General features: G+C 42.1%; 1 protein-coding gene across 2 annotated transcripts in view; it reads left to right on the forward strand.

The window, feature by feature from the left end:
- LOC102783723 (CUB and sushi domain-containing protein 1-like) overlaps positions 1-25,065 on the forward strand; it is a 448,866-nt gene that overhangs the window by 156,402 nt on the left and 267,399 nt on the right. For both annotated transcript variants that reach the window (XM_035905239.2, XM_087837652.1), the window contains exon 3: positions 3,741-3,853. In XM_035905239.2, the coding sequence (XP_035761132.2) occupies positions 3,741-3,853 (113 nt within the window). The remainder of the gene's footprint in view (positions 1-3,740; positions 3,854-25,065) is intronic.

Genomic DNA, 25,065 nt, shown 5'->3' on the forward strand with positions numbered 1-25,065 from the left:
AGATCTCATCCCGTGGGGTCAAAATGATCATGAGAACGGTGAGCAAAGATCCCAGAACCACACGGGGGGACCTGGTGAATGACCTGCAGAGAGCTGGGACCAAAGTAACAAAGGTCACCATCAGTAACACACTACAACGGCAGGGAATCAAATCCCGCAGTGCCAGACGTGTTCCGCTGCTGAAGCCAGTGCATGTCCAGGCCCGTCTGAAGTTTGCCAGAGAGCACATGGATGATACAGCAGAGGATTGGGAGAATGTCATGTGGTCAGATGAAACCAAAGTAGAACTTTTTGGTATAAACTCAACTCGTCGTGTTTGGAGGAAGAAGAATACTGAGTTGCATCCCAAGAACACCATACCTACTGTGAAGCATGGGGGTGGAAACATCATGCTATGGGGCTGTTTTTCTGCCAAGGGGACAGGACGACTGATCCGTGTTAAGGACAGAATGAATGGGGCCAAGTATCGTGAGATTTTGAGCCAAAACCTCCTTCCATCAGTGAGAACTTTGAAGATGAAACGAGGCTGGGTCTTCCAACATGACAATGATCCAAAACACAAAGCCCGGGCAACAAAGGAGTGGCTCCGTAAGAAGCATTTGAAAGTTCTGGAGTGGCCTAGCCAGTCTCCAGACCTCAACCCCATAGAAAATCTGTGGCGGGAGTTGAAAGTCCGTGTTGCTCGGTGACAGCCCCAAAACATCACTGCTCTTGAGAAGATCTGCATGGAGGAATGGGCCAAAATACCAGCTACTGTGTGTGCAAACCTGGTAAAGACCTATAGTAAACGTTTGACCTCTGTTATTGCCAACAAAGGTTATGTTACAAAGTATTGAGTTGTATTTTTGTTATTGACCAAATACTTATTTTCCACCCTGATTTACGAATAAATTCTTTACAAATCCTACCATGTGAATTCATGGATTTTTTTTTCACATTCTGTCTCTCACAGTTGAAGTGTACCTCTGGTGCAAATTACTGACCTCTGTCATCATTTTAAGTGGGGGAACTTGCACAATCGGTGGCTGACTAAATACTTTTTTGCCCCACTGTATATATATAATATTATATTATATTAGTATGATATATTATATTAGTAGGTTGGTGAGTGCAAGCATTGCCTGCTATACATAAGCACAAGGAACATATTAGCCCCTTAATATCAAAAGAGGTGCATTACATGTCAGGAGCAGGAAGGCTAGGGAGTAAAACAGCTGGTTTTGGGCTTTTCAGCACTACCAACAAGTGATCCATAAAGACCAGAAGTTAAATCATATTTTAATTAAAGTTTGGTGGTGAAAATATTCATTTATTTCAGTGGATGGAATCTTCAAAGTGTGAGAGGCAGAAAAAAAACTTTTTTTTCTTTAACCTTGTACTGAGTGCACAGTTTTCACTCTATAGGCAACATTTTATAACCATTTGGAGAGCAACTTCTTTGGCACTCATGATTATTAAACCAGGTGCATACAAATTATTGTTTTTCTTTCATAAGTCGTTTCTTGAGAGTAGTGCTGAGTGAAATTTCTCACTATTTTTTCCACTATAGTTACACAGAGTCCCATTGCTGTGGTAACCAATAGATGCTTAACTGACAGGTGTGAACAACTGACATATATTCATTAGAAATTAATCACTCTAATTAGTAGATTTGTATTTTTCCTCTCTTTGATTGGTGGATGTGTTTTCACAGCCTGTCTCTCTCAGACAAGTATTTGAATGTGGCTATAATACCTGGCCCGAAATAGACCTGCAACATTTTCAGTCTATCCAAACCAATTTTTCTATCTGTGTGTCAGTATCCCTGGCTGTCTGTATTTTTAAGTATGGATATACGGTGCCGGGAAACGCAAACACATTTCTTTTCAGTCAGTCATCTTAAGTCAAGATCAGGTCACACTAGAGTTTAAAGGCAAATCATCACAGCTTCAAGTGTGTAAGCTGACATTCACAGTTTAAACCTGCTCTTCTATTCACACACAAACGTAATAGTGGATTTAAAAAAAAAAACTGACACTGACTTACAGAAGAGGACTAGATTTTCAAGCATCTGGTCACCCTGCCTTGGGTTTTTAAAATAAATACACTTATAGGAAATAAACTGGACTCTTTAAAGTGTTACATTTTTAAAAAGGCACTAATTATCAAATGTTTTAATGTAATGACATTGCCAAAATATAAGAGCCCCTAATTAGTTTCAGAATTTCAGATGTGAATCTTTGCTTAGGCTGCTGCCCCCGCGACCTGGCCTCGGATAAAGCGGATGAAGATGGATGGATGGATGGAATTTCAGATGTTTGAAATTATCAGAATTTAAAAACAAACTTAACCCATGATTATGTAAGTGTCAGGGATTGTTCTGTGGCAGGCAGGTTTTGGACCCAAAGGCAGGACTATTGCTGCATTCTAACATAATACAAAATAATGCAGGTGTAGACACAAGATAACTTCTAGGACAACTTCTACAATCTTCTAGGAGGCAAAACTGCGAGGGAGAACACGACCAAGAACAGAAGCAAAGTGAGGGTATAAGTACAAAAATGGAGATCGGGGCAGAGTGGATACACCTGAGGAAACACAGCTGAGCTGATACTAACCAATGAGACAAGGGGAAGCAGAACTGAACCTAGCTCACGCGAGACAAGGGTCTATCAAGATAAAACAGAAAGTAATAAAGACTGGGACCAGGACTTAGACATACTAACGTGACAGAACAAAACGGGACACAAAACACAAAGACAGGACACTGAGGGACCAGAACAACACGGGAGCATGAGAGGGGAGTCAGAAAGGGATACAAACAGAGAAGAGACTAGGACAGGCTGGATATGAATGGAAACTAATGTCATCATCAGAAAAGTATAGAAAAAAAAACTCAAAAGCACTAGGGAACAATAAAATACTTCAAAGAATGAGATATAGAACAGGAACATAAATCAAATCCCAAAAGAAATGAATCATGAGTCCACAACAAAAACTCGAAATGCTGGGTCAAAAACCAGCATTCATCTTTTTACCCTATTGTTATCAACAGCTATTTGCCCCTAGCTTTTTTTTTTAGCAACAATTCCTCTGTAGTCTTGTCTTTCACACTCTCCAGACGTGGCATAGTTTAGTTTTTTTTAGTGCTGCTTAAAATTGCTTTGGCCATAAATGTGTGTAGGAAAAACCCTGCATATTTCCTACACTGATTTTATTCATTTCCTTTCAGTCACATATATTTATGTTAACCTTGTAAAGAAGAATCTACAGGCATCCAGATATTTCTAACCTTATATCACCTCCACTGGCTCTTTCATTATGACGAAGCAGTAGTTATATTCAGAACGTACCATCCAAGATTAAAAGATCAAAGATAGTCTTTTACTTTGACCACCAAACTGTTCCAGTGAAGCGTATCCTGTCTGCAGTCACGTGTCGGTACTCATGACATGATCGGTTATCATGGCGGTTCTTTTGCTTTGTTGCAGATTCAGAGATTTTGTGGGAAAAGCCACAAACTACAAATTGCATTTCTTCAGCGTCAGAGAAAAAACAGGAAAATAGGAGCTCATGAAGAGACCTCGTTTCAGTGGGAACCTTTATTGTTTTATTCTTAATGATAACATCAACATAGCCATGTACTTACAGCTCCATGTTTCAAGTTTTCATAAACATTTGCCTAAAGGTTTGCCTCATTATTAGTTTCCAGAAATGGGCTGTCTTGCTGTTTCAATAATTTACTTTTTCCTCTTTTGCAGGTTGTCAGGATTCATGCTGCCCTCCCCTGTAGTCAGCAGTGGATCCATATTGGCCTTGTGGTTTACCACAGATTTTGCTGTGAGTGCACAGGGTTTCAAAGCTGTGTATGAAGGTAAGGAAATGTGTCATTGTGTTCATGTGTATGAGTGGTCAGAGATAACAGTGATAAATTGGAACCTGCATATTGTTGGTATGGTGCTGAAAATGTATTGTACTGTAAGATTTTCAAGAAAAGAATGTGTGAAAGTCATTTTGTTATACAATAGTTACAGGTCCTGTAGCTTGTGTGTGTGTGCTGAGACTTTGACCATACTAATGGAGCTAAATGTAATGCTAAACACTTTGTTTGCTGTTGTTTTTGTTTAGAGGTTTTTCTATTTTATCAGTGATTAATCAAACATCTTATCAGTGATGACCTGGTGTTTTGGATTAGAAAATAGAGCAGGAGAAATTATTTGGTTTTTTTAGTTTTCTTTTTCTTTTTTTGATGGAGTCAGTCAGGTGTGGCTGTTTGTAGCTCTAGAAATCAGGCAAGCAAACTCTCAGTTGATCAAGCACTTATAAGCATCCAACAAATTTGTGTACGATTAAGGTGAAGCTCCATAGATTAGCTATGCTTTTGATTTATGGGATTAACTGTTCATTTTCATAGTTCTGCATGACCGAACCTGGGCTTGCAGCTCAGAGCTGTTGTTTTGGCCATCAGTCGATTAGTTGGAACTACTTAAATACACCATACATTATATGTATACAAATACTATATCCATGCATTAATTTTTCTTTATTGTGATTTCCACAATAAGAGTTGAATGTTCAGTTTTGATGTGTCTCTTATGTGTGTGTGTTTTGTACACAAGACTGCGTGTCTGCGTGCCTGGTACGACACAAATCCTTAGCCTGACCTTTGGAAGATGTGCATACACACATGGAGTGCACACTTAAACACATACATATATATTTCATTACGTTTGTGTAACAGTTCATCTATGAATGATGAACTTTAAATATCAAAGACTAACTCAAGAGACAGGATCGTCACACTGACTCCAGTGTGTGAGTGCATGTTTGTTTCACGTAAATGTTACTCTCTGTGCACATCTTCTTCTTTTTTTTTGCAGTGTGTCTGTGTGTGTTTCTAGATGTGTCTCATTCATGTGTTCATGTATATTGAAAGAAAACCCTTTCTTACCTTTTTTCCTTTTCCCATCTGTGGGGACCCTTAAGTGTGTTTATAGCCTCAGGATTGATTGGTAGTGTGTTTTTTTGAGACTGTGTGTAAATCCAAGCAAGACATGGTATTTATAAATAGTTTGGGTTGTCCTGTCTATAGTTGGGATTGTCTGTCATGTAACCTATCTATATCCGTACAGTATGTGCAAGCACTAGTACTGAACACATGATTTTTACAGCTTGTGCATTGCTGCAGAACCTCATGCTCTGTTCAAATAATACATTTACGTTCCTCCGTATTTTATCAATTAAAAAACAGAAAGATGAAGAAAGTATATCTGAAAGGGGCAGTTGGCTTGCATTAGGTGTAATAATTTATTTGTTTCACAATTTCACTCTCTTTCGGTTTCCTGACAGCATAAGCAGACAAATATCGAAATGATAATTGTTTTGGGGGGAGCACTGGGAGAAGGACGGAAACAAAAAATGACCACAATAGCTGCAAATCATGCTAACAGTTACAAAAATATCGAAAAGAAAAAGCATAGTAAAAATTGGATTTTATCGATATATATATCTCAGAAGATCCAGAGATTTTGAACCAAGTTACTGAAAGACAACACGAAGGGCAAAGTAAATTCTAATATAACTTGTTAAAAGATCAGGTATTAATCTGTTCCATTTCTTAAACTGCCTGACAATTTCAGAAAGAACTGGGAACAATCAGAACATGGGGTGCCACCAGCATCCCCTGCCCCAGCAGCTGCTGGAGTGAGCGGTCGGTACGGTGAAAGTCTATCCTGGTGCAACACCACCATGCAACCCAGGCCAGGCATGCAGATCCGGTACACCACTTCTGTTAGCCGCTCCACAACCTCCGACGGCCCTTTCCAGTGGCTGCAGAGCTTGGGGGACACTCCTCTCTTGCGAACCGGGCAGTACACCCAAACCTTGTCACCAGGCTCCCCCTCGGCACCTGGTGTCGTAGGCGGAGAGTTTTTGTATTCCCATAGTGGCCAGCCCCCACCGAGCCGTGGACAAGCTCGAGCACCTGTGACCGCAGCGACTGAGGCACAAACATTGCCGGTATAGGAGGCCGTCGTGGGTCTCCAGATTGTTGTAGGCCTTGGTAGTGGTAGGCCTTCACTTCAGGCCCCTGTCCCGACACCCCCGTCCAGTCTGGGCATTGCACCGCTTGCAGCCAGACCCCACCTGAAACCAACGTCGCGTCAGCTTTCTGCTTCTGCTTTAGCTGCTGTGTGGTCAGTGGGAGCCATCCCCCTCCGCTGGCTGTGGCCTGAGCAGTAGCCACGCCCAGTGCCTCCTGGGCCCGCTCCTCCTGCCGCCGACAGTAGCGGCACTCGACAGCCATGCAGGGCCGTCTGGAGAGGGCATCAGCGTTGCCATGCTGTCGACCTGAGCCAAGTTAAAGATGCATGGTGTTACGTCCCCTGGCTAGTCTAGGGGGTTGGAGGGACGAACATAAAGGTGGATAGAGAAGGAGGAGCCAAGATGGTAATTTTAGTAGGTTTATTTAACATTGGAGATGGGATTTAAGTCCAGACTGAGGTGTAACGTCAGGGAGAGCCAAGGCCAACATAACAAACAAAACATCCCTGATGTAGAAATAAAAGAAACTTACCTAACTCCAAAGAAACAAAATATACAACCTATAACCATAACCTACCTAACAGCACGTAAACAGGAAAAAACAGGGTGTCAAAGCAAAAGGCAGCTCTCCCCTACAAGCAGTCTGGACATGACAACAACAATGCTCATACCAGCTACAAAGGCATGCAAGCCTGCTCAAGTATGGCAACCAGAATGGCCAGAGGGCCCAGAAGCACAGCTCCACAGGCCTTAAATAGTGCTCTGCTGATTACCAATCAGCCGGACTCTGCGCAGCATCCAATCAGGACAGAGGAGGTGGAGCCTGGACAAAACAAAGGGTTAGTAGGGAGAGAGGGGGGGATGTAACACCCCCACCCAGAAAAACAAACGTATAAGTTTGTTAACCTTACACCATCACATTCTTGAGAGGGCATCTGCCACAATATTTTCACATCCTCTTTTATGCTTTATTTCAATGTTGTAGTTTTGTGAAATTAAGGCCCACCTCATCAATCGTTGATTGTTGTTATACATACGAGAGAGGAACACGAGAGGATTGTGATCAGTGAAGACCTCTACAGGTTGGGAAGTAGATCCCACGTACACATCGAAATGTTGAAGAGCCAGAAGCATGGCCAGAGTCTCCTTTTCAATTGTCGAGTACCGTCTTTGATGAGTATCGAACTTCTTGCCAAAGAAGCAGACAGGATGACTCACTCCTTGTCCATCATCTTGAAGAAGAACAGCTCCAGCCCCCACCTCACTGGCATCCACTTCAAGCTTGAAAGGTTTAGAAAAGTCTGGAGCAACAAGAACAGGTGAACTCGACAGAAGACCTTTTGCACATTCAAAAGCATGTTGACACTCAGGACTCCAAATGAATGGTACCTTCGGGCTACACAGGTTTGTTAGTGGTGTTACGACTTCAGAAAAATTCCTACAGAAACACCTGTAGTAACCAACCATCCCTAGAAATCTGCGCAGCTCACGGCGTGTTGTTGGCACAGGAAAGTTGAGGATGGCATTAACCTTTGCACTGATAGGGTGAACCTTGCCCTGCCCAACTTCCTTTCCAAGGTAGGTCACGGTAGCCTTACCAAACTCGCATTTAGCAAAGTTGAGGGTCAAGGAAGCATCAGCTAAACGCTTGAACACAGTGGCTAAAGTGTCGACATGCTCTGACCAGTTGGAAGAATAGATGACTACATCATCAAGATAAACATTACAGTTTGCTACACCAGATAATACAGTTGACATTAACCTCTGAAAGGTAGCAGGAGCATTTCTCATTCCAAATGCCATGACTGTATATTGTAAAAAGTGATCAGGTGTTACGAAAGCTGAGATTTCTGATGCTCTTTCTGTCAAAGGTACTTGCCAATAACCTTTAAGAAGGTCAAGCTTACTCACATAAGCAGCAGATCCGACGCTGTCAATACAGTCCTCAATACGGGGCAGTGGGAAGGAATCAGGCACTGTTACTGCATTTACCTTGCGGAAATCTGTGCAAAAGCGAGGTGTTCCATCTGATTTTGGCGTAACCAGGCACGGAGAGCTCCATGGACTATAGCTTGGGATAGCCAATCCATACTTCAGAAGGTAGTCTACTTCTTTGTTCATCATTTCCCTTTTTGCCGTATTCACACGGTAAGCATGCTGCTTAATAGGCACTGCATTCCCAACATCAATGTCGTGCTCTATTACAGTAGTACGGGAAGGCATGTCCCCAAAGAGTTTTAAATGAATGTTGACAAGCCTTTCAATGTCCAACTGTTGCTCACGGGTCAAGTGAGACAGGTATATAGACAACTGGGACAGTACCTCAGAATTAAGCATTCTGGCATTCTGGTAGCTGGCATCACAAAGTTTGAGCCCGTCCTCATCTAAACTCGTCCTCAATCCTGAGGAAGAGTTCAACAAGAGAGTTTCTGGAGATGAGATTTGCTCTGATGGAGACGCCACAGACTTATCTGCAGGACCACAGAGAGGATCAGCTCTAGAATGAAAAGGTTTGAGCATATTGAGATGGCACAGGCGCGTTTTACGCTTCCTGTCTGGGGTTTTAATCACATAGTCAGTGTCATTTACTTTCTTATCCACCTGGTATGGTCCACAGAAGCGGGCAGACAATGCAGAGCTAGCAGTTGGTAGAAGAACCAAAACCTTGTCACCTGGATTGAAAGATCGAGGAACGGCTTTCTTATCATACCAACTCTTCATCTTCCCCTGAGCAGAGGAGAGGGCTTCTGCAGCTGCCAACCTGGCCTTATGGAGGCGCTCTCTGAACTGTGAAACATAATCCAGAACATTAGTTTTCACAACATGGTCTGTTGACAAGAACTGTTCTTTCAACAACTTCAAAGGTCCCCGAACAGAGTGACCAAATACTAGTTCATTTGGGCTAAACCCAAGGGATTCTTGCTTAGCTTCGCGCATGGCAAACACCATCAGGGGTACTCCCTCATCCCACTCTTTTCCAGTATCCAAGCAGTATTTCTGCAACGTTGCCTTGAGTGTCTGATGCCAGCGCTCTAATGCTCCTTGAGACTCAGGATGGTATGCACTTGACACAACATGCTTAATCCCAAGAGTCTGCATGACCTGCTTGAAAAGTTTAGACAGAAAGTTAGTTCCTTGGTCGGTCTGGACTACTCTTGGTAGACCAAAAGTAGTGAAGAACTTTGTCAAAACTTTAATCACCAAAGGTGCAGTTATTCTTCTGAGTGGGACAGCTTCTGGAAAACGAGTCGAAGTACACATTGCAGTCAGTAAAAACTGATTACCATTCTTCGTCTTGGGCAATGGACCAACACAGTCCACAATGACACGTTCAAAAGGTTCACCGAGTACTGGTATAGGATGAAGAGGAGCTATAGGAACTGTCTGGTTTGGCTTTCCTGCAATCTGACATGTTTTACAAGTGCGGCAAAACTCAACTACATCAGCCTTCAATCCTGGCCAAAAGAAATGGTTGAGTATCTTGTTGTACGTTTTTGTAACTCCCAAATCATGTGCAAGGGAGACTACGTAGTGACGATACTCAAGAGGCACAACAATCTGGTAAGTAGTGCTCCAGTCACAGTCATCAGAACAGCTTCCCTCTATGGCCGCTGTTAAAATTGGGTGTGCAGTCCACTTGCGCATCAAAACCCCATCTTCCAAGAAATAAGAAGCCTTTTTATTTCCTGTTTCAGAAAGAGAAGCAAAGCATTTAGTCAATGAGGGATCCGACTTCTGAGCAGCAATAAGGCTTTCACGTGTGACTGGCGAGTCTAACTGTGAGAGATGGAGATCCTTCCACTTCTCAGTAGTATCCTTTGAGCCACTTTTAGGATCAATCAGGGTTTGCAAATCATCTGTAGCCAGAGCCTGAGCCAATGAAGAGTCTGACAAATCAATTTCTGCAGCTTTACGTCTCGTCTGAGCCCTGGTGAGAACACAAGCAGGAAAAACAGATGGGAAACATGTTGCTAGGTCATTGCTCTTCAAATTTGATTCTGGATCGTTTGTTACTTCGGGAACAGGTTGCACTTTTCCACCAGCAATATCATTTCCCAAAATGAACTGCACCCCTTTTATGGGAAGTGAGGGGCGTACTGCCACAGAGAAAATTCCATTAACCAACTTTGACTTGATGTGTACATAATGCAAAGGAGCTTCAACATAGCCCATTTCAACTCCTTGAATCAGAATGCTACCATGACAAGAGGAAAGGTCACTCAAGGGTAATACATCAGATAAAATCACAGATCGTGACCCTCCCGTATCTCTGAGTATTCGAATGGGTTTTTCATCCTCAGGCTTCCCAGTCAATGACACAGTGCCATCTAAAAGGAAGGGTTTGAAGCAGGGATCAACTCCTTCACTTTGGTCCCCTCTCTCAGCATGAATGGTTTTAATTAAACCATTAAAGGGTTAGTAGGAAGAGAGGGGGGGGATGTAACAATGGTCAGTGCACAGGAGGAACCAGCAGCCATGCAAGTATGGCCAGAAGTGCCGCACCGCCAGCACTATGGCGAGCAGCTCCCGCCGAGTCACGCAGTAGTTCCTCTCGGCTCCCCCTAGAGCACGGCTGAAGTATGCCACCACTTGTTCTCCAGACTCATCCTGCTGTGAAAGGAACACCCCAACTCCTACATTTCTGGCGTCAGTGTCCACAATGAAAGATTGCCGAGCGTCGGGGTAGGGCAGGACTGGAGCTCTGGTGAGGGCCTCCTTCAGCTGTGCAAAAGCCGTAGCGCAGGCATCACCCCAGCCAAACGGCTGGCTCTTATCAGTCAGGCGGTGGAGAGGGCTGGCTATCATCACGAACCCCTTGATGAACTGGCAGTAGTAGGAGGCTAGGCCCAGGAAGCTCCGCAGTTCTTTGACATTCGAGGGAGTTGGCCAGTCCCGGACCGCAGCCACCTTTGCAGGGTCGGTGGCGATACCTTGAGCGCTGATCACAAGGCCCAAGATCATGGTCTCTTTCGCCAACAGCTGGCACTTCGCAGGATTGAGTCGCAGCCCAGCTTGTCGGATGGTACTGAAGGCCTCGCTCAGGTGGGACAGTTCACTGTCGAAGTCGCCACCGTGCACCAACAGGTCATCCAGGTACACAATGCAGCGGCTACAAGGGATGTTCACGATCACCCTCTCCATCAGCCTCTCGAACATCGTTGGCATTGCAGAGCCCAAATGGCATGACCCTGAACTGCCACAGCCCCTGTCCGATGGTGAATGCAATCTTAGGCCTTGCTTTGGAGGCTAGCTCCACCTGCCAGTAACTGCTGCATAGGTCGAGGGAGCTGAACCAGCTGGAGCCGGTAATGTAATCCAGGGCCTCGTCGATCCGCGGAAGTGGATACAAATCCTTCTTGGTGACTGCATTGAGATGGTGAAAATCCACGCAGAACCTCGGGCTGCCATCCTTCTTTCCCACCAGGACCACGGGTGCCGCCCATGGGCTGTTGGACGGCTCGAACACCCCAGCCGCGGTCATCTCACGGATCTTTTCCTCCGCCACCTGCCGTTTCGAGAGGGGCAGCCGGTGTGGACGCAGACGGATGGGTTGAGCAGAGCCGGTGTCGATGGTGTGCTGGACCAGCCCCGTCTACCTGCAGTCTTTGTCACTGGTGGCAAAGATGTCCACGTTCTCGTCCAGGAGGCACCTGAACTGCTGGCGCTGGTAAATGTTGAGACCTACACTGCTGCACCGCCACAGGTCATCAACAGCCTTGGTTGTCTCAGTCGAGGGAGGTTTGTCGGGCTTAGAGGCTGGGGCTGAGGTGAGTAGAGATGATCCAGAGCCACCGACGCCCGAAGTCTGTTGAGCGGCAGCTGCCAGAAGCCTGGCTTTTCTGTCTCTGGTCCCCCCCATTCCCAGCTTTTGACTGCCCTGGAGGGCCAGAGTCTCTGTACTAAGAGTGATGGCCAGCTTCACGGTGTCAACGCAGGCCCCCCAGCGGGTCAGCAGATCAAGGCCGATGATGCACTGATCTTGGACGTCAGCAAGCCAGAAGTCGTGCACCAGCTCCAGATCCTTCACTCGGATCTGCAACGGTTTCTTCCCCCGCATGTCAGTTCTCTCCCCTGTCACCGTCATCAGCTGGTCGGTGGGTGACCAACCCATCACAAGCGGCCCGGAAGTTCCAGGGTGCACACCAGGTCGTATTAGGGAAATAGTAGACTCCGTGTCTACCAGGGCTCGGCAGGGCTGGTCCTCAACACGGCAGCTCAGGTAGAGTCCCTTGAGGTCCCCGACTTGGTCCACCACCATGCATCATCCTTGGAGGGGGGCAGGAAGATGGAGCGGTGGTCCCCTCACTACACCGCGCTCGCGCTGTCGGGACCCATCGGGGGACTTACATGGGTCGCTTCCTCGCTCGTCAATCGCCAGCTCCCCAAGCAGCGAATGCTCTCCTCGACGGCTTGCTCCAGCCTCTGAATGTCTCTCTTCATTCCGGCCAGGGTGAGCTATCCCACTTCTGACACCAATGTGGCGAGCTCAGGCAAGGAGACAGAGGTGTCGTTGGTCTTGCTTCCCCGTATTGCCAGGGAGCACAGCCGTTTATTTTCAACAGAAAATCACTGCCGCTAACCCAACTGCTTGGCGTAGCTCTAGCATAACAACAAGAAGAAAAAGGCGCTCTCTCACCCAGAAAACACACAGTCGCAGAGAGAGCGTGTCACATGGTATTCATGGAAACATAACGCTGCCACCTGAAACAACATAACACAGCTGTCAAACAAAACCCAAACGGCCCTGACCCACTAAATTATGAATGTGGCCATGGCATTTTGACCTGCATAACAGAAAAACACTTCTTAGCGGTCTCATCAAGAACTTCACTTTAAAGCTTGGCATAAAAAATATAAAAAACGTCTCTGCTCCTGTCACCAATTAGGCAAAATCCAAATCAACAATTATATTTAGTTTTAAGATATTTCAGTGTTGTTTGATTTCTTCTAATTCATTAAGAAAGTGGGACCACCTAAAATGTTCCGATTTAGATTTGAAGGGTGAACGTGATGTTAGGACTGTGCATTTAACGGTTAAGCCATGTGAATATACAGACTACACTGTCAATGTCTAAAAAAAATAAAAAATAAAAAAATGTCAATTTGAATATTATTCTAAAAAAATGTTAAGAATGTGTCACAAAGACAGGAACTTGAATTCATAACTATTTAGTATTTACTGTCACTACTGGGGACTTTTATGGGGGGACTGCATGATCACAGTGAGACTGTTAGACTGACTGGAAGTAATGGTCTTCCTAATCTGAACCCAAGTATTGATTTGGTATTGGACTTCAGGGCTCATCTCAGTTTGTCTATAACAAACACCATGTTTGAGCATAAGTATACTTGGCACCAGGACACCCTAGGTTTTAACTGCATCATCAGATCTTTACCTATGTCTTTGACACATAAGTAAAAGGTGGAGCTGAGCTGCTAACTTATCACCACCTGATGGTGAGTTGGATTACATGTAGCAAAGGTGCCCTCAGAGTATCTAGCAAAACCCTATTTGCCAGGGATCTTCAACTCGCAACTAAGCTTCGGCAGCACTCCAAAACAAGATTGGGAACATTAAGTCTGAGTGGATAATGTTTTCCACCTTCATTGTTGCCATGTCATGTCAACAATACCAGAAACAAATGTTGCTGGCCAGAGTTGTCACACTGAAGAAGCTGTCCTATCAAGTTTATTTGGCTCGTGGGACCCTACAGACAGCTAATAGGCACCAACAGACAAAGCAGAGCATGACTCTGACAGTGACTGATTGAAAAACATGGGTGTGTGTAGTTAAGAGGGGCTGTGAAACAAGACTTTCTGTTGATCTCGAAGGGATTCTGACACCCTGTCGGATGACTCTGGAGGTAGAAGCAACTTTCTGCCTACACTGTTTTTGGTTTGGATGAGGTGCTTCTGACTTGAACTGGGGATATAATCAAGCTGTGAAAGGGATACTCAGTAGGGTTAGAGATCTCCTCAATCTGACAGACATGCCTTCAGTAGAAAGCACAGAGTCTGTGTATGAGGGGATGACTCGGTCATTCAAGTAGTTAAACAAAAAAAGTCTCTGGTGGCTGCACCCCTTGGAAGGATGACATTCACCCGATTCCCCTTAAGGATGTCGTGGGGCTATTCTGGTTGACACTCATTTTGCAACATTGTCTGAAAGTTGGGGACAGTGCCCTTGGATTCATGAAAATATGTGTTCTCAGTCCTCAGCAAATTTTTCACTATCCTTTAGCAGATTGCCTCCTTGTGTTTCTTTTCCCATGACATTCTCTTCTACATTACTTAAGAGGTTTTTTTTTGCACCTCTTCATTTAAACTGAACCACACTAGAATAGAATCCATTTTTTTCTATTGCCGTTAACAACCAGTCTCTGTCTGTATATGCCCCTGTCTCTGCTCACATAGCCAATTCACTTAACAAATCTTCTCTCAGTTCTATCCTTTTATTAAAGGAGACCAAATTGAACTATAAGTCTGAGCACATAGCTTACTGATAAGACCCCAGTCACCTAAGAGAGGGATAGATAGAGTGAGAGGAGAAAGAAGGGGGGTTGGGGTGGGGGTGGGGGGTGCTGTCAAATAAAGCTATAAGTGGTGAAAAAGCAAGCCTTACTGATAAAAAAAAAAGCAGGTTTGCATACCAACTCTGCAAGGCACGATAATCATCAATTAATTTCCCCTGAAGCAGAAAGAGAAAGAGGGGAAAGAAAAATGCAGAGAAAGAAGTAAATACAGAATCTGAAAGAGAGAGAGAGGTGTAGAGATAGATAACCAGGAAGATTGGGGAAGAGTTGATAAACAGAAGGGTGGTATTCATATCTGTCTATATTTCTCATTTGTTGACTTCACGACACAATATAATACCAGAAGACCAACATCCAAAATGAGATCACGAACACTCTCCCCTTAAAAAACAAAAAAAACAAAACAGAAGACACGACTGGAAGAAGGAAAAAAATGAGAAGTGCTTCACTCATCTTTTATTAACAGTCATGATGCTATGATGGCGTTTGGGGGGGTCCTGAATTTAGAATTTTTGTCACATGCAATTCTCCCCTCTCCCTCGCCATCACCTCCATCTGTTTCCCCTAGAAAATAGCAGTCATAAAATCATTTGAAATATTTATGTGCTCTTACAGCTGCTTCATCAGGAGTTAGACCTGTAGCCCCAGCTATGGAAACTATATGGATTTTGACGTGTGTCCAATAGCACTCTTTTTTCACAATTCTACTTATTTTTGATTTCTTGGTGCACATTCCTGTTTGAGCTGGGTGCAAAATGCAGAAAGTTATAAATAGTTAAACTTTTAGTAAAAGGCTGCCTCGCCTCAAATAAGTTCGCAATTGTCACTTAGCAACAAGGAGCACTACCAGCACTTCCCCCGAGCATTTGTTAAGTGGTGCTACCTGTAAGAAGAAACCCAGCAGATACAAAGCCTTACTTTTGCATTCACAAAGTAAATGAACTGTTTGTTGTTGTTTTCTATTGTGAGTGTAGCTGAAGTGCTTTTTACCCACCCATATGATATGTCAGTCTATTTCTTTTGTTTTAAAACAATATAATAGAAATGCAAAGCGATGACAGACCTTTATTTTCTCTTATCAAATACATTAAAAGCTGTAAACAGTTTAGCATACCCTCATTGCAATGGTGCTCTCAAGGGGCAGCAGAACAATGCACTCCAAAAACTGCTCAGAAAGAGCCCAAGGCAGCAACTCATCCTCCAAACAACTCTCACTCCAATTTGATCGATGATTCGCATCAAGCACAATTCCACTGACGTCCCACTTTATGTCCCACAAGTCTGAAATAAGTAAATGCTTAGTTTTCTGGACATTTGTAGCTTTTCCTAAAAAGATTATTTGACCATTAATACAAAACAGAAAAATCCAGTTCAAAGTCTTAATTAATGTTTAACAATAACTTTACACTTGTCACGGCTGGCGGGGTGAGCCGTGTGGTGTGGAGGAAACGGAGGACCCAAAATGCAGACAGCCGATATGGTGATTTGAGTGAGGGTTTAATTTACAGTGTACAAATAACAGAACTGAGGGCAGGACAGAACATAAACCTAAACTGGGTGAGCTAAATAACAAACCGGATCATACAAATGGGGTGGGAGGCAGAGAGACACAGACGAGGAACAGACACCATGAAACACAGACGAGCCGACAACGAACACAGACCGACACCCACTATAAATACACACACCAGGTAATCAGGAAATGGCACACAGGAGGGGACACAGCTGGAACTAATGGACATAACGAGACACAACCCTACAAAGTAAAACAGGAAACACACAGACTGTTTTACATAACAACACGAGGACATGAACAGAGCACCAAGGGAGACGCAGGTAGGGAAGATAAACACAACCAAACACCAACAACCAATACAAGATCAGAAATAAACTAGAAAGTGATAATCATCAACTGAAAGCGCTGGGTCACTGACCCAGGACCATGACAACACTAACACGTACAAATGTGCCCACACTCACAAAGAAAGAGCCTGAGTGTACTTTTGTTTTTCTTTGTATTCCCTAAGCTAGCTGCAGAGTTTCTCCTCCTGTTGAGGGACTTCTGTGAAGAAAATAAAATGACCTGGAAACTGTTAAAAGGGGCTTTGCACTTTAAAGACACACACACACACACACACGCACACACGTTCCCCTATGGCATCACTAGGCATAGGCATCACTCTGGTAAAGCCACAGTAAAGACAAGAATGTGTGAATGTGGATCAGGGAAGTAAAAGAAGACCGCCTGCTTGTGTGTGTACATATTCAGGCACATGTGTTACTGCTGGTCATGAGCATTTTTGTTGTTGTTGTGGTAATATCCACCGTGTCATTATCTGTATGTTATTATGAGGTGTCACTTTTACACCGCATTACAACATGTAATGTGTGTGTACCCATGCCTGAATGTGTGTGTATCTGTAAAATTGCAGGAAGTTCATCCCCCTTGGTGTTGGCATTTCCTCTCTCTCTCTCTCTCTCTCTCTCTCCCTCTGTCTGTCTGTCCGTGGTGTAGACTGGTGTAGAATCCATTAGGAACACTTCTAGGAGCTTCCAAATCTTGCTGACTTGATGCAAGGCTTTGCACAGGCTGTGGCAAGAGCCCTGTAGCCACCATCCATTGGACGAGATGCAAAAAGATCGCAGCCTCCTGCTTGGGGATTTTGGGTCCTTACTCATGATGTTACACATAAGAAAGATTTATTCATCTAGAGTTTTTTCCGATGCCTCTAGCCAGATAGTTTTCATAGTGGAGCCTTTATTTCACAGAGTTTCGCCGTACTAAATCTCAGAGGGTTGCAAATAGCCATTGCAGAAAATTGCACTATTGTAGAAGGAGTCGTGGCATAATATGAATACAAAATACGGTGTGTTGGCAGACAAAAGTATTATTTAGAGGAGTGGTCTTCAAACTTCAGTTTTATGGATAGTAGTTTATAATGAAGGCATTTGAGCCTCTATGTTTATCTTAAATATGTCTTTTGCAGCTTTTTATGTTAATTTCACCATACATTCACTTATTCAACATTAATTCAGTCAGACTGTTTACCTCAACAGCCAAATAACTTATTTTATTTTTTTTAAATTAGGTATGTAGTTATTTGTTTTTTCTGCTTACTACTACTACTACTCAGATTCACTGATCCTTTTAACAGCAGGGTTTAGTAAGCCTCAAAGTGCTCCTGCTGTTTGCATTAAAGTTAGTAACACTGGAAATGTACTGGACAAAAATAGTTGGCTTCATGGGGATTTAACTGATTCATTGATTTTATGATATTTCCCTCCAGCTATTGTTGTAGTCAGAGAAAGTGTGCCTCTATAGAGACATTAGAAAGAGAAATCCATCATTACAGATGCCATTAATAAGTTCAAATAGTATAGTTATTCTATTGAATGAACCTCCTGCGGAGGAAATTGTGCTTACAGCTTGCAAATAAAAAACAAAAGACTCGGAACATTAAAAACATAGGTGCAGCCCTAGTCTTTGTTAGGAGGGGATTTATGTGAACTGTTACAGTTCATGAAATCAAACTTTCTTTCTTTAATGAGATAAACTAGTGAGAGAGAAAAAGGAACACAACTACATTATTCTCATAGATCCAGTGAGCTTGGTCTATCTCATGTTGCACTTTAAAATCCATTTTCTACCTTCCTTTATTTACAGCTTACCACCAATCTACTGGATCCAGCTGGATCTTCAGAGATTACCACACGCACCAGTGATTCCTAAAAATATCTCACATCACACTTTCCATTATGCTGTGGAGGCTGTCTGGATAATTCAGTCAGCGCTATTTCTTCTAAACACTATAACTGCTGAGATAAACTGACTGTGTTCTATATTTAACATTTATAGATTCCCGATAATAACTGTTTTCACTACGTCGTAGAACTATTGGCGAAGGCAACATAGACTCGGTCGATTTGAATGAATGTTAAATTCTAAACAAGCCTTAGTCATTCTAAAGGAACATGAATTCATTAGGGTTCCCTTTTTGATGAACTCGCTGAGGAAAGCGGTTGAATACATACCAGTGTAACTGTATAAAATATTGGCAGCATGAAATGGAAATTAGTGAGATTATTGAGACTCAATTGATGTTTATGTGACTATCCCTTAATAAGATGTTATAAAGTAAAGCTCCTCCACCCTCCACCCCCAAACATATGTCTTCATATCTTAAATGAATGGCAGCAGGAAACTGACTAAAAGTTATTCATACAAAAACTCAAATGTCACTTCCTTCCATTCTGAATAATGATTTATTTAGGCGTGAAATCAGTGATTATATTACAACTGACATTTACTGCATTTCACTGTTACCAATGCATAGCCTATTTTTTCTTCATATCGACCTGTTATCCCTTGGTCCTATCAGTATCTGTGTGCCCTTCATTGAGAATAATAGGCTTGCGTGTTTCGTCTAAGCCAATGGATTCAGCAGGGAAGCTTCTTAGAGCAAACACAGCAAATCATTAAAGGAAGGAAAGACTACTGGTGTATTTGTCAACTTGGACAGTCAGGTGCTGCTACACATTTGTGTATCTGTGTGCTCAGAAGAGGTGAAGAGAGTGAAAGAGTGAGAGAGGAAAGAGAGAAGCAGTCCGATACACCATTAACCCATATTGACTGAAACACCATAGGAAGCTCTTCACTGTGGGATTGGTTCATATAACGCTGTTGGTACTGACGCCAGCTTTAGTCTGCGACATCGATCGAAGCAGCAATGTCAACTGTCCTGCTGTGTGTGTGTGTGTGTGTGTGTGGCCATGGCGGTGTAACGCAGAAGTGTTCGTGGGTAATATCACCATCGTCAAATCATGTTGTCACAGCCAAGAACCCCTGTCTCACACACTCTCCCACACAGACACACACACACACTTTTAGTGAGTGTTGTGATTGTGTAATTAAGTTACCACAACATATTTGAGTCAATATAACATTGCTTGAACTTAGCACCCTTTATCTGGCGTATATGTACTGGTTTTATTTGATGTTTTATTGAGCTTATCTTGAGCTGTTAAAAATGTCAGACCACATACACAGAAAGTTATATGTATGTTTGAAACCTCTGCACAAAAATTCACTGCCGGTTGCTGAGTTCAGTTCCACCAACAAAAATTTCAGTCACAATCCCTTAACTTGTCTCCCAACTACTAATCTGTACACTTTATGTTTTTGCATACAGGTAAGCCTTTTAATTAAAGTGTGTTTTCGGCAAATATTCAGCTGGGGTTTTATGGTAGGTTGCTGTCACTAGGTAAAATTGGTTTCAAAGAGGTATACAGTGCTGCACCTTGCGATTGCTTTGATAGCTGGCAGATTGCTGCGGTTGCCTGGATTTTGTATAGAAAACAATAGCTTGCCTTCAGACACTCACCAGCTGTGTACTAAGCGGCAGGAAAACTGTGTGGACTTGGTTGGAAAGGAGACCATTCACAATTTGTGCTTGATTCAGTTGTAAGGCATAGCTTTTAGATGAAAGGCGAATATTCTCTGTTTCCAATTTCAAAGGAGAAATTATTATTAAGCAAGTCAAGAATGATCACGCAAGCAACTAACTCTATTTCATTTGTCAATTGATTTTATTTGGAAATCTCTTTATTAGCTAATTCAAATTTCACCAATGGATCCTTAGGTCGGTATTTTCCCTGGTAATGTTTATTTGGAAACACCTGCTTGATAATGTAGCTTGGAATTGTTCATTTCTCTTCAGAAATTAGATTTATTCAATAAAATCAACCATATGAAAACTTTATTGTCTGTCTTGTGTGACAGTTACGTGTCAGAGAAGAAACCAGTGTTTTAGTCTTATAACCAGAAAAGGGCATTGGACAGCTTTTGCCTAAATGGTGCTGAAATTGGTTCAATCTGTTTTTCAGGCTTAAAGGGCTTGCTGGGATCCATCAAATTATATTGTGTTGAAATCAAGATACTGTTTTACATTCCTGGCCAATTGGAGTTTGAAGCAGGTGCAGTGATTCAGCGTGGCATTCTAGTGGCACCACTGGTGCCATTGTAAACCTAGCCATATTCCTGGGGGCTGTCCCACTTAGACTGATGTGATGCCTGGCATTAAACACATTATTAATTAATGCAGATTATATGAGGCCACAGCTGCTTTAGTGGTCTTGATTTTCTTGCTAAATATTCTACTAGAAAGGATGTTTTCAAAGTCACACACATACTGTAATAACATATGACATTGAGACTGGCCATAACACAATTTGAGCATTGCTTACCCTATTACTGACCCCATAATTTAATGCTGCATTCACTGAAATTTAAACATTTGGAGATTTATAAAGTATGTGATTCATAATAACATGACTTAAGGCCCCCCATGTTTAGATTTTCTTATCTCATGTTCCACCAGTTACAATTCAGTGCAATTCCAATGCTCTGCAATAACCGAATGTGAATTGAGGGGCAGAGATAAAAGGTTTCTTTAGCATTTTCATATCTGTTCGCCCCTTTTTATCCTCTCTGTTTCTCTCTCTGATGATAAGCGGAGCTTATAACATCTGTGTTAAAATCTTCGAGACAGAAAGTGCTCGCTTACTGTCATTTTAGCTACGCTCTCTCTCCGACTCTCAGTCATGCTTTCAATTCCTCTCTGGCTTCCGCTGTCTGAGTTTGTAACTCTGGCTCTGTCTCACACCTTAAATCTTTAACACATCAGTGCCATCCAAAGAAAATGGGAAGATTATAATCAAATTCTGGTTGTGGCTTTTAAAATTGTTCCAATGAATATCTATATAAAATTTTGATCACTTGGTAGTCTCTCTCCTACACAAATAAACTCCTTGTCAGATTTATGTTTTCCCAAGTTCCCATTAAGACATAACAGAAATAAATAACAGATATTTTTAGATTTTCTTTTCATTCCAACAATATCATATAAGATGCACTAGCCTTTCTCTTAAAATGGGGAATCTTTGTATGTTTTGTTATAAAAAAAAATAAAGACATCAATCATTTAGCTAAAGCCAGTTATACTTTAGAGGGTTATAGAGGTCTTCAGCCTAATCTAACTCCTATGTGTGACACCCAGCAAACATCCCAGACAGGCCGAGAGGTCCATCACAGGGGGAGGGAAAGAAAGCCCTCAAACATACACATCTCAATACAGGAATATTTCAGACTTACACACTTCTGCCGATAAATTACAGTCTTCAGCTTTCTTCTTTTCACATTCATTTTTGATACATGAGTATATTTGAATGAGGGTTCATTAAAATCTCTAATATAGGTGTTTGTAGATCATTGGTCCCATCATAGCAAAATATTAAATAGGTCTGTCAAATGGTATCATATCTAGAGAAGTAAAGAAGCCAAGAGAAACGAGAACTGTGCTGCCAGGTTATTTATTTATTTATTTTTCGTCAGCAGCAGACATACATCGATAAAAAAAAAAAAAAAAAAAAAAAAAAAAAATGTCATTATGAATAATTGATTAATGTTCTGTCTTAGCAAAATACATTTTTATACACGTGTATTGCTCATTAATCATGCATAAACCCAGTTACTTGTTTATTATGTACACATAGTGAGAACTGAAACAGTCAAGTGCAGCGATTCTGCTATTCTGCTGTTGCTTCTTTTGTTAAACTGTGATATGTTCATTCTCTTGATTCTACTTCACTGACCTTTTGAAGAATAGAGTTTGCAGTGCTATTGTAGTTTATAATATGAATATACAGACAGATACATTAAGGAAACTGTTTGGGGGATGCAGTGCCAAATATAAGTTAGAGCAGCGGTCCCCAACCTTTTTTGCACCATGGACCGGTTTATGCCCGACAATATTTTCACGGGCCGGCCTTTAAGGCAGCGGTCCCCAACCCCCAGGCCTCGGACCGCTACCGGTCCGTGAGTCGAGTTGAGGCTCAGGTGTGAAATGTATGGTTTTCAGGGTTTTTATCGGTTTTAAGCGTTATTTTGTTATCGTTTTTATTGTTAACTCGGTTTTCCTGGGTCTTTTTACGTGTGTTATGAATAAATCTTCTTTTTTTTCGTACCGGTACTACTTTTATTTACCCCCGGGCCTCTGACAGGTTGGGGACCGCTGAGTTAGAGGACATCAACAGTCTTATTCTGTGTAGGTGAAGACAGTTTATATATGTGCAGTTACTTTAAAAAAATCAATCAATACCAACCTTAGTAAGAAAAAGAAAAAGAAACAAAGATTCTGGTAAACAATGTCACTAACCTTATGAGAAACTGCAGAAGTCTGGAGTGTATAATGGGATTCCAAATAGCATATTCTGCTGGAGTTCAGAGAGGTTTCTGGATTCTACATTTTAAAAGTTTCAAATTAAATGCTGCTCTGACCTGAATCTCAACTGGATATCTGGATATTTTTATGCTTTTTGTTTGATTCCCATCATTGTACCTGACTGTATACACAGAAATTTGGAGCCATTTCATTGATACCATACCATTATAGCTACAGAAGTTGCAATGTTTAAATGCTATCGCTTCATCTTACATATATCTTGCAAGTAAGATAAGATGGATAAGTATAAAGTTGTTTTTTGGTTTTTTTGGGGGGGTTTTCATGGCAGATGTTTGTAGGTAAAGTGAAATTAGACTTGTTTTAGAACATCCTATACAAATAACTAACCTTAACCTTTGTTCTAGGGTGTCATAGTGGGGATCCTGAATTTCTTATAGGTGTGCCTGTAAAAGTGAGCAATTGGCTGTATCTTTTTGGTTGCCCTGGCAACCTGTCCAGTGTGTAAACCACCTTTATGTGGAGAGCAGACGTAACCTTCACCCGTCCTGCAATTATAAGTTGGTTGAACAGTTAAAAAAAATTGATGAATGCAACTTTTTCACAAAATAAAAATATATAAACTAACAGGGAAGAAATTTAAAGCAAGGTTACCAACAACCATAGTGCTGTGTATAAAAAAACCAAATGCTGAAAGTGAAAATAATAACTTATGTTGCCAGTACAACATAAAACGTAGCAAGATTATAACCATCGAGTTTAAAACCAAATCAAACTACACAAAGTAACAGTGCTCATAAAATATAATGCACCCCTGAAGTTTCATTGTCGCTGTAACTTGCACTTTTTTTAATAAAACCTTTTTCTGTTTTCTGAACTTTTCTCTCTCTACCTCTGATGCGTGGTCACATTTTTACGATGCAATTCGATTTTACTGTTATTGATACAAGACTTCTTCACTGTTTTCAGGCAGAGAACATTGAGAGGACAATCCCAGCACTCACTGCAGTTTATTTGGTGATCAGATCAGTCCCTTTAGGCTATACTTGATGACAACTGTCTCATATTCTGTGTGTACTAACATGTCTGTCTCCTGACTGACTGTATTTTAAGCCTCTGCATTTAGATATAGTTTGATTTTGTTATTTTTAAAGGACACGGGGCAGAATGTGTAAGGTAATGGCACGTCTGACCTTGACCCATGCTTATCACCCATAAATGAATGAATTCTTATTCTGTGACGTGTTGAAAAAACAATTTAAAAAAAGGCTTGTATACACTTAAAAAAAAAAGGCAAAAAGAAGAGGCATCAAGATGCAAGAGAAGATAGTTGGAAAAAGTAAGGAGGGGAGAAAAGCAGGAGAGTAGACTGGAGAGAAAAGAAGCGCAGACAATCCCTGGAATACCAAACGTTCCTCTGACTGGGAGAGAAAGCAGGGAAGAGAGGAGGGGTTGCAGTGTGAGGTGGAGAGCACCCACAGAATACCAAAGAGAGAATAAATGCTAGGAGGCTTTTCAAGTCATTTTCACATCAATTCCAAAGTCTTTGCTGGAAGTTAAAAATAGACATGTATACTTAAATTCAGGTACTAGTACCCAGTTTGGCAGAGCACCTTTGGTTGCATTCATGACAGTAGTAAAACATGATTGTTAACAAATTGTCTTTGTTTGAAGACAATTTGTTAGTGGATGGGTGTAGTGAGAAATACTGTAGTAATGGCAAATTACAATTTGTATTAAAAAAAATAAGGGAAATAGAAAAATGAGGATATGAAAAGACGAGCAAGACGGGGAAATTAGTAACGAAAAGTGAAAAGTAATGGAGAGAAAAGAAGAAAGAGAAAAAAGAGAGAGAACTGACTGTAAGAATCATGCTCGCTCGGCTGAACTCGTACCTTTTCCCAAGATGCATTCTGTTTGAGATGTGCCTAAAAATAGTGCACACACACACACACACACACACACGCGCGTGCACAAACCACTCCCCAGGGTGGACTCACTGTCATGCACACTGAGACATACACTGCAGACAAGATGCAGACACACACATACAGACTGAAGACATCATGTTGTCTCAAGTTAACTAAGTGCCACAAGTTGTTAGCGTTCTGATGGCAAGAGAGGAAGACCAGGGGTTATGTAGAAAGACAGAAAGAAAACAGAAAATCACACACATAGCCATCTTGCATGCAAAATTGCTATAATATCAGCAACGTTTTCACAAATAAGAGCAATATCTTAAGGTGATTATGTTTACTCCAAAGAAGGTTGCA

Source organism: Neolamprologus brichardi, chromosome 1 (assembly GCF_056152115.1).
Source record: "Neolamprologus brichardi isolate AB-2024 chromosome 1, ASM5615211v1, whole genome shotgun sequence".
Classification (NCBI taxonomy): domain Eukaryota; kingdom Metazoa; phylum Chordata; class Actinopteri; order Cichliformes; family Cichlidae; genus Neolamprologus; species Neolamprologus brichardi.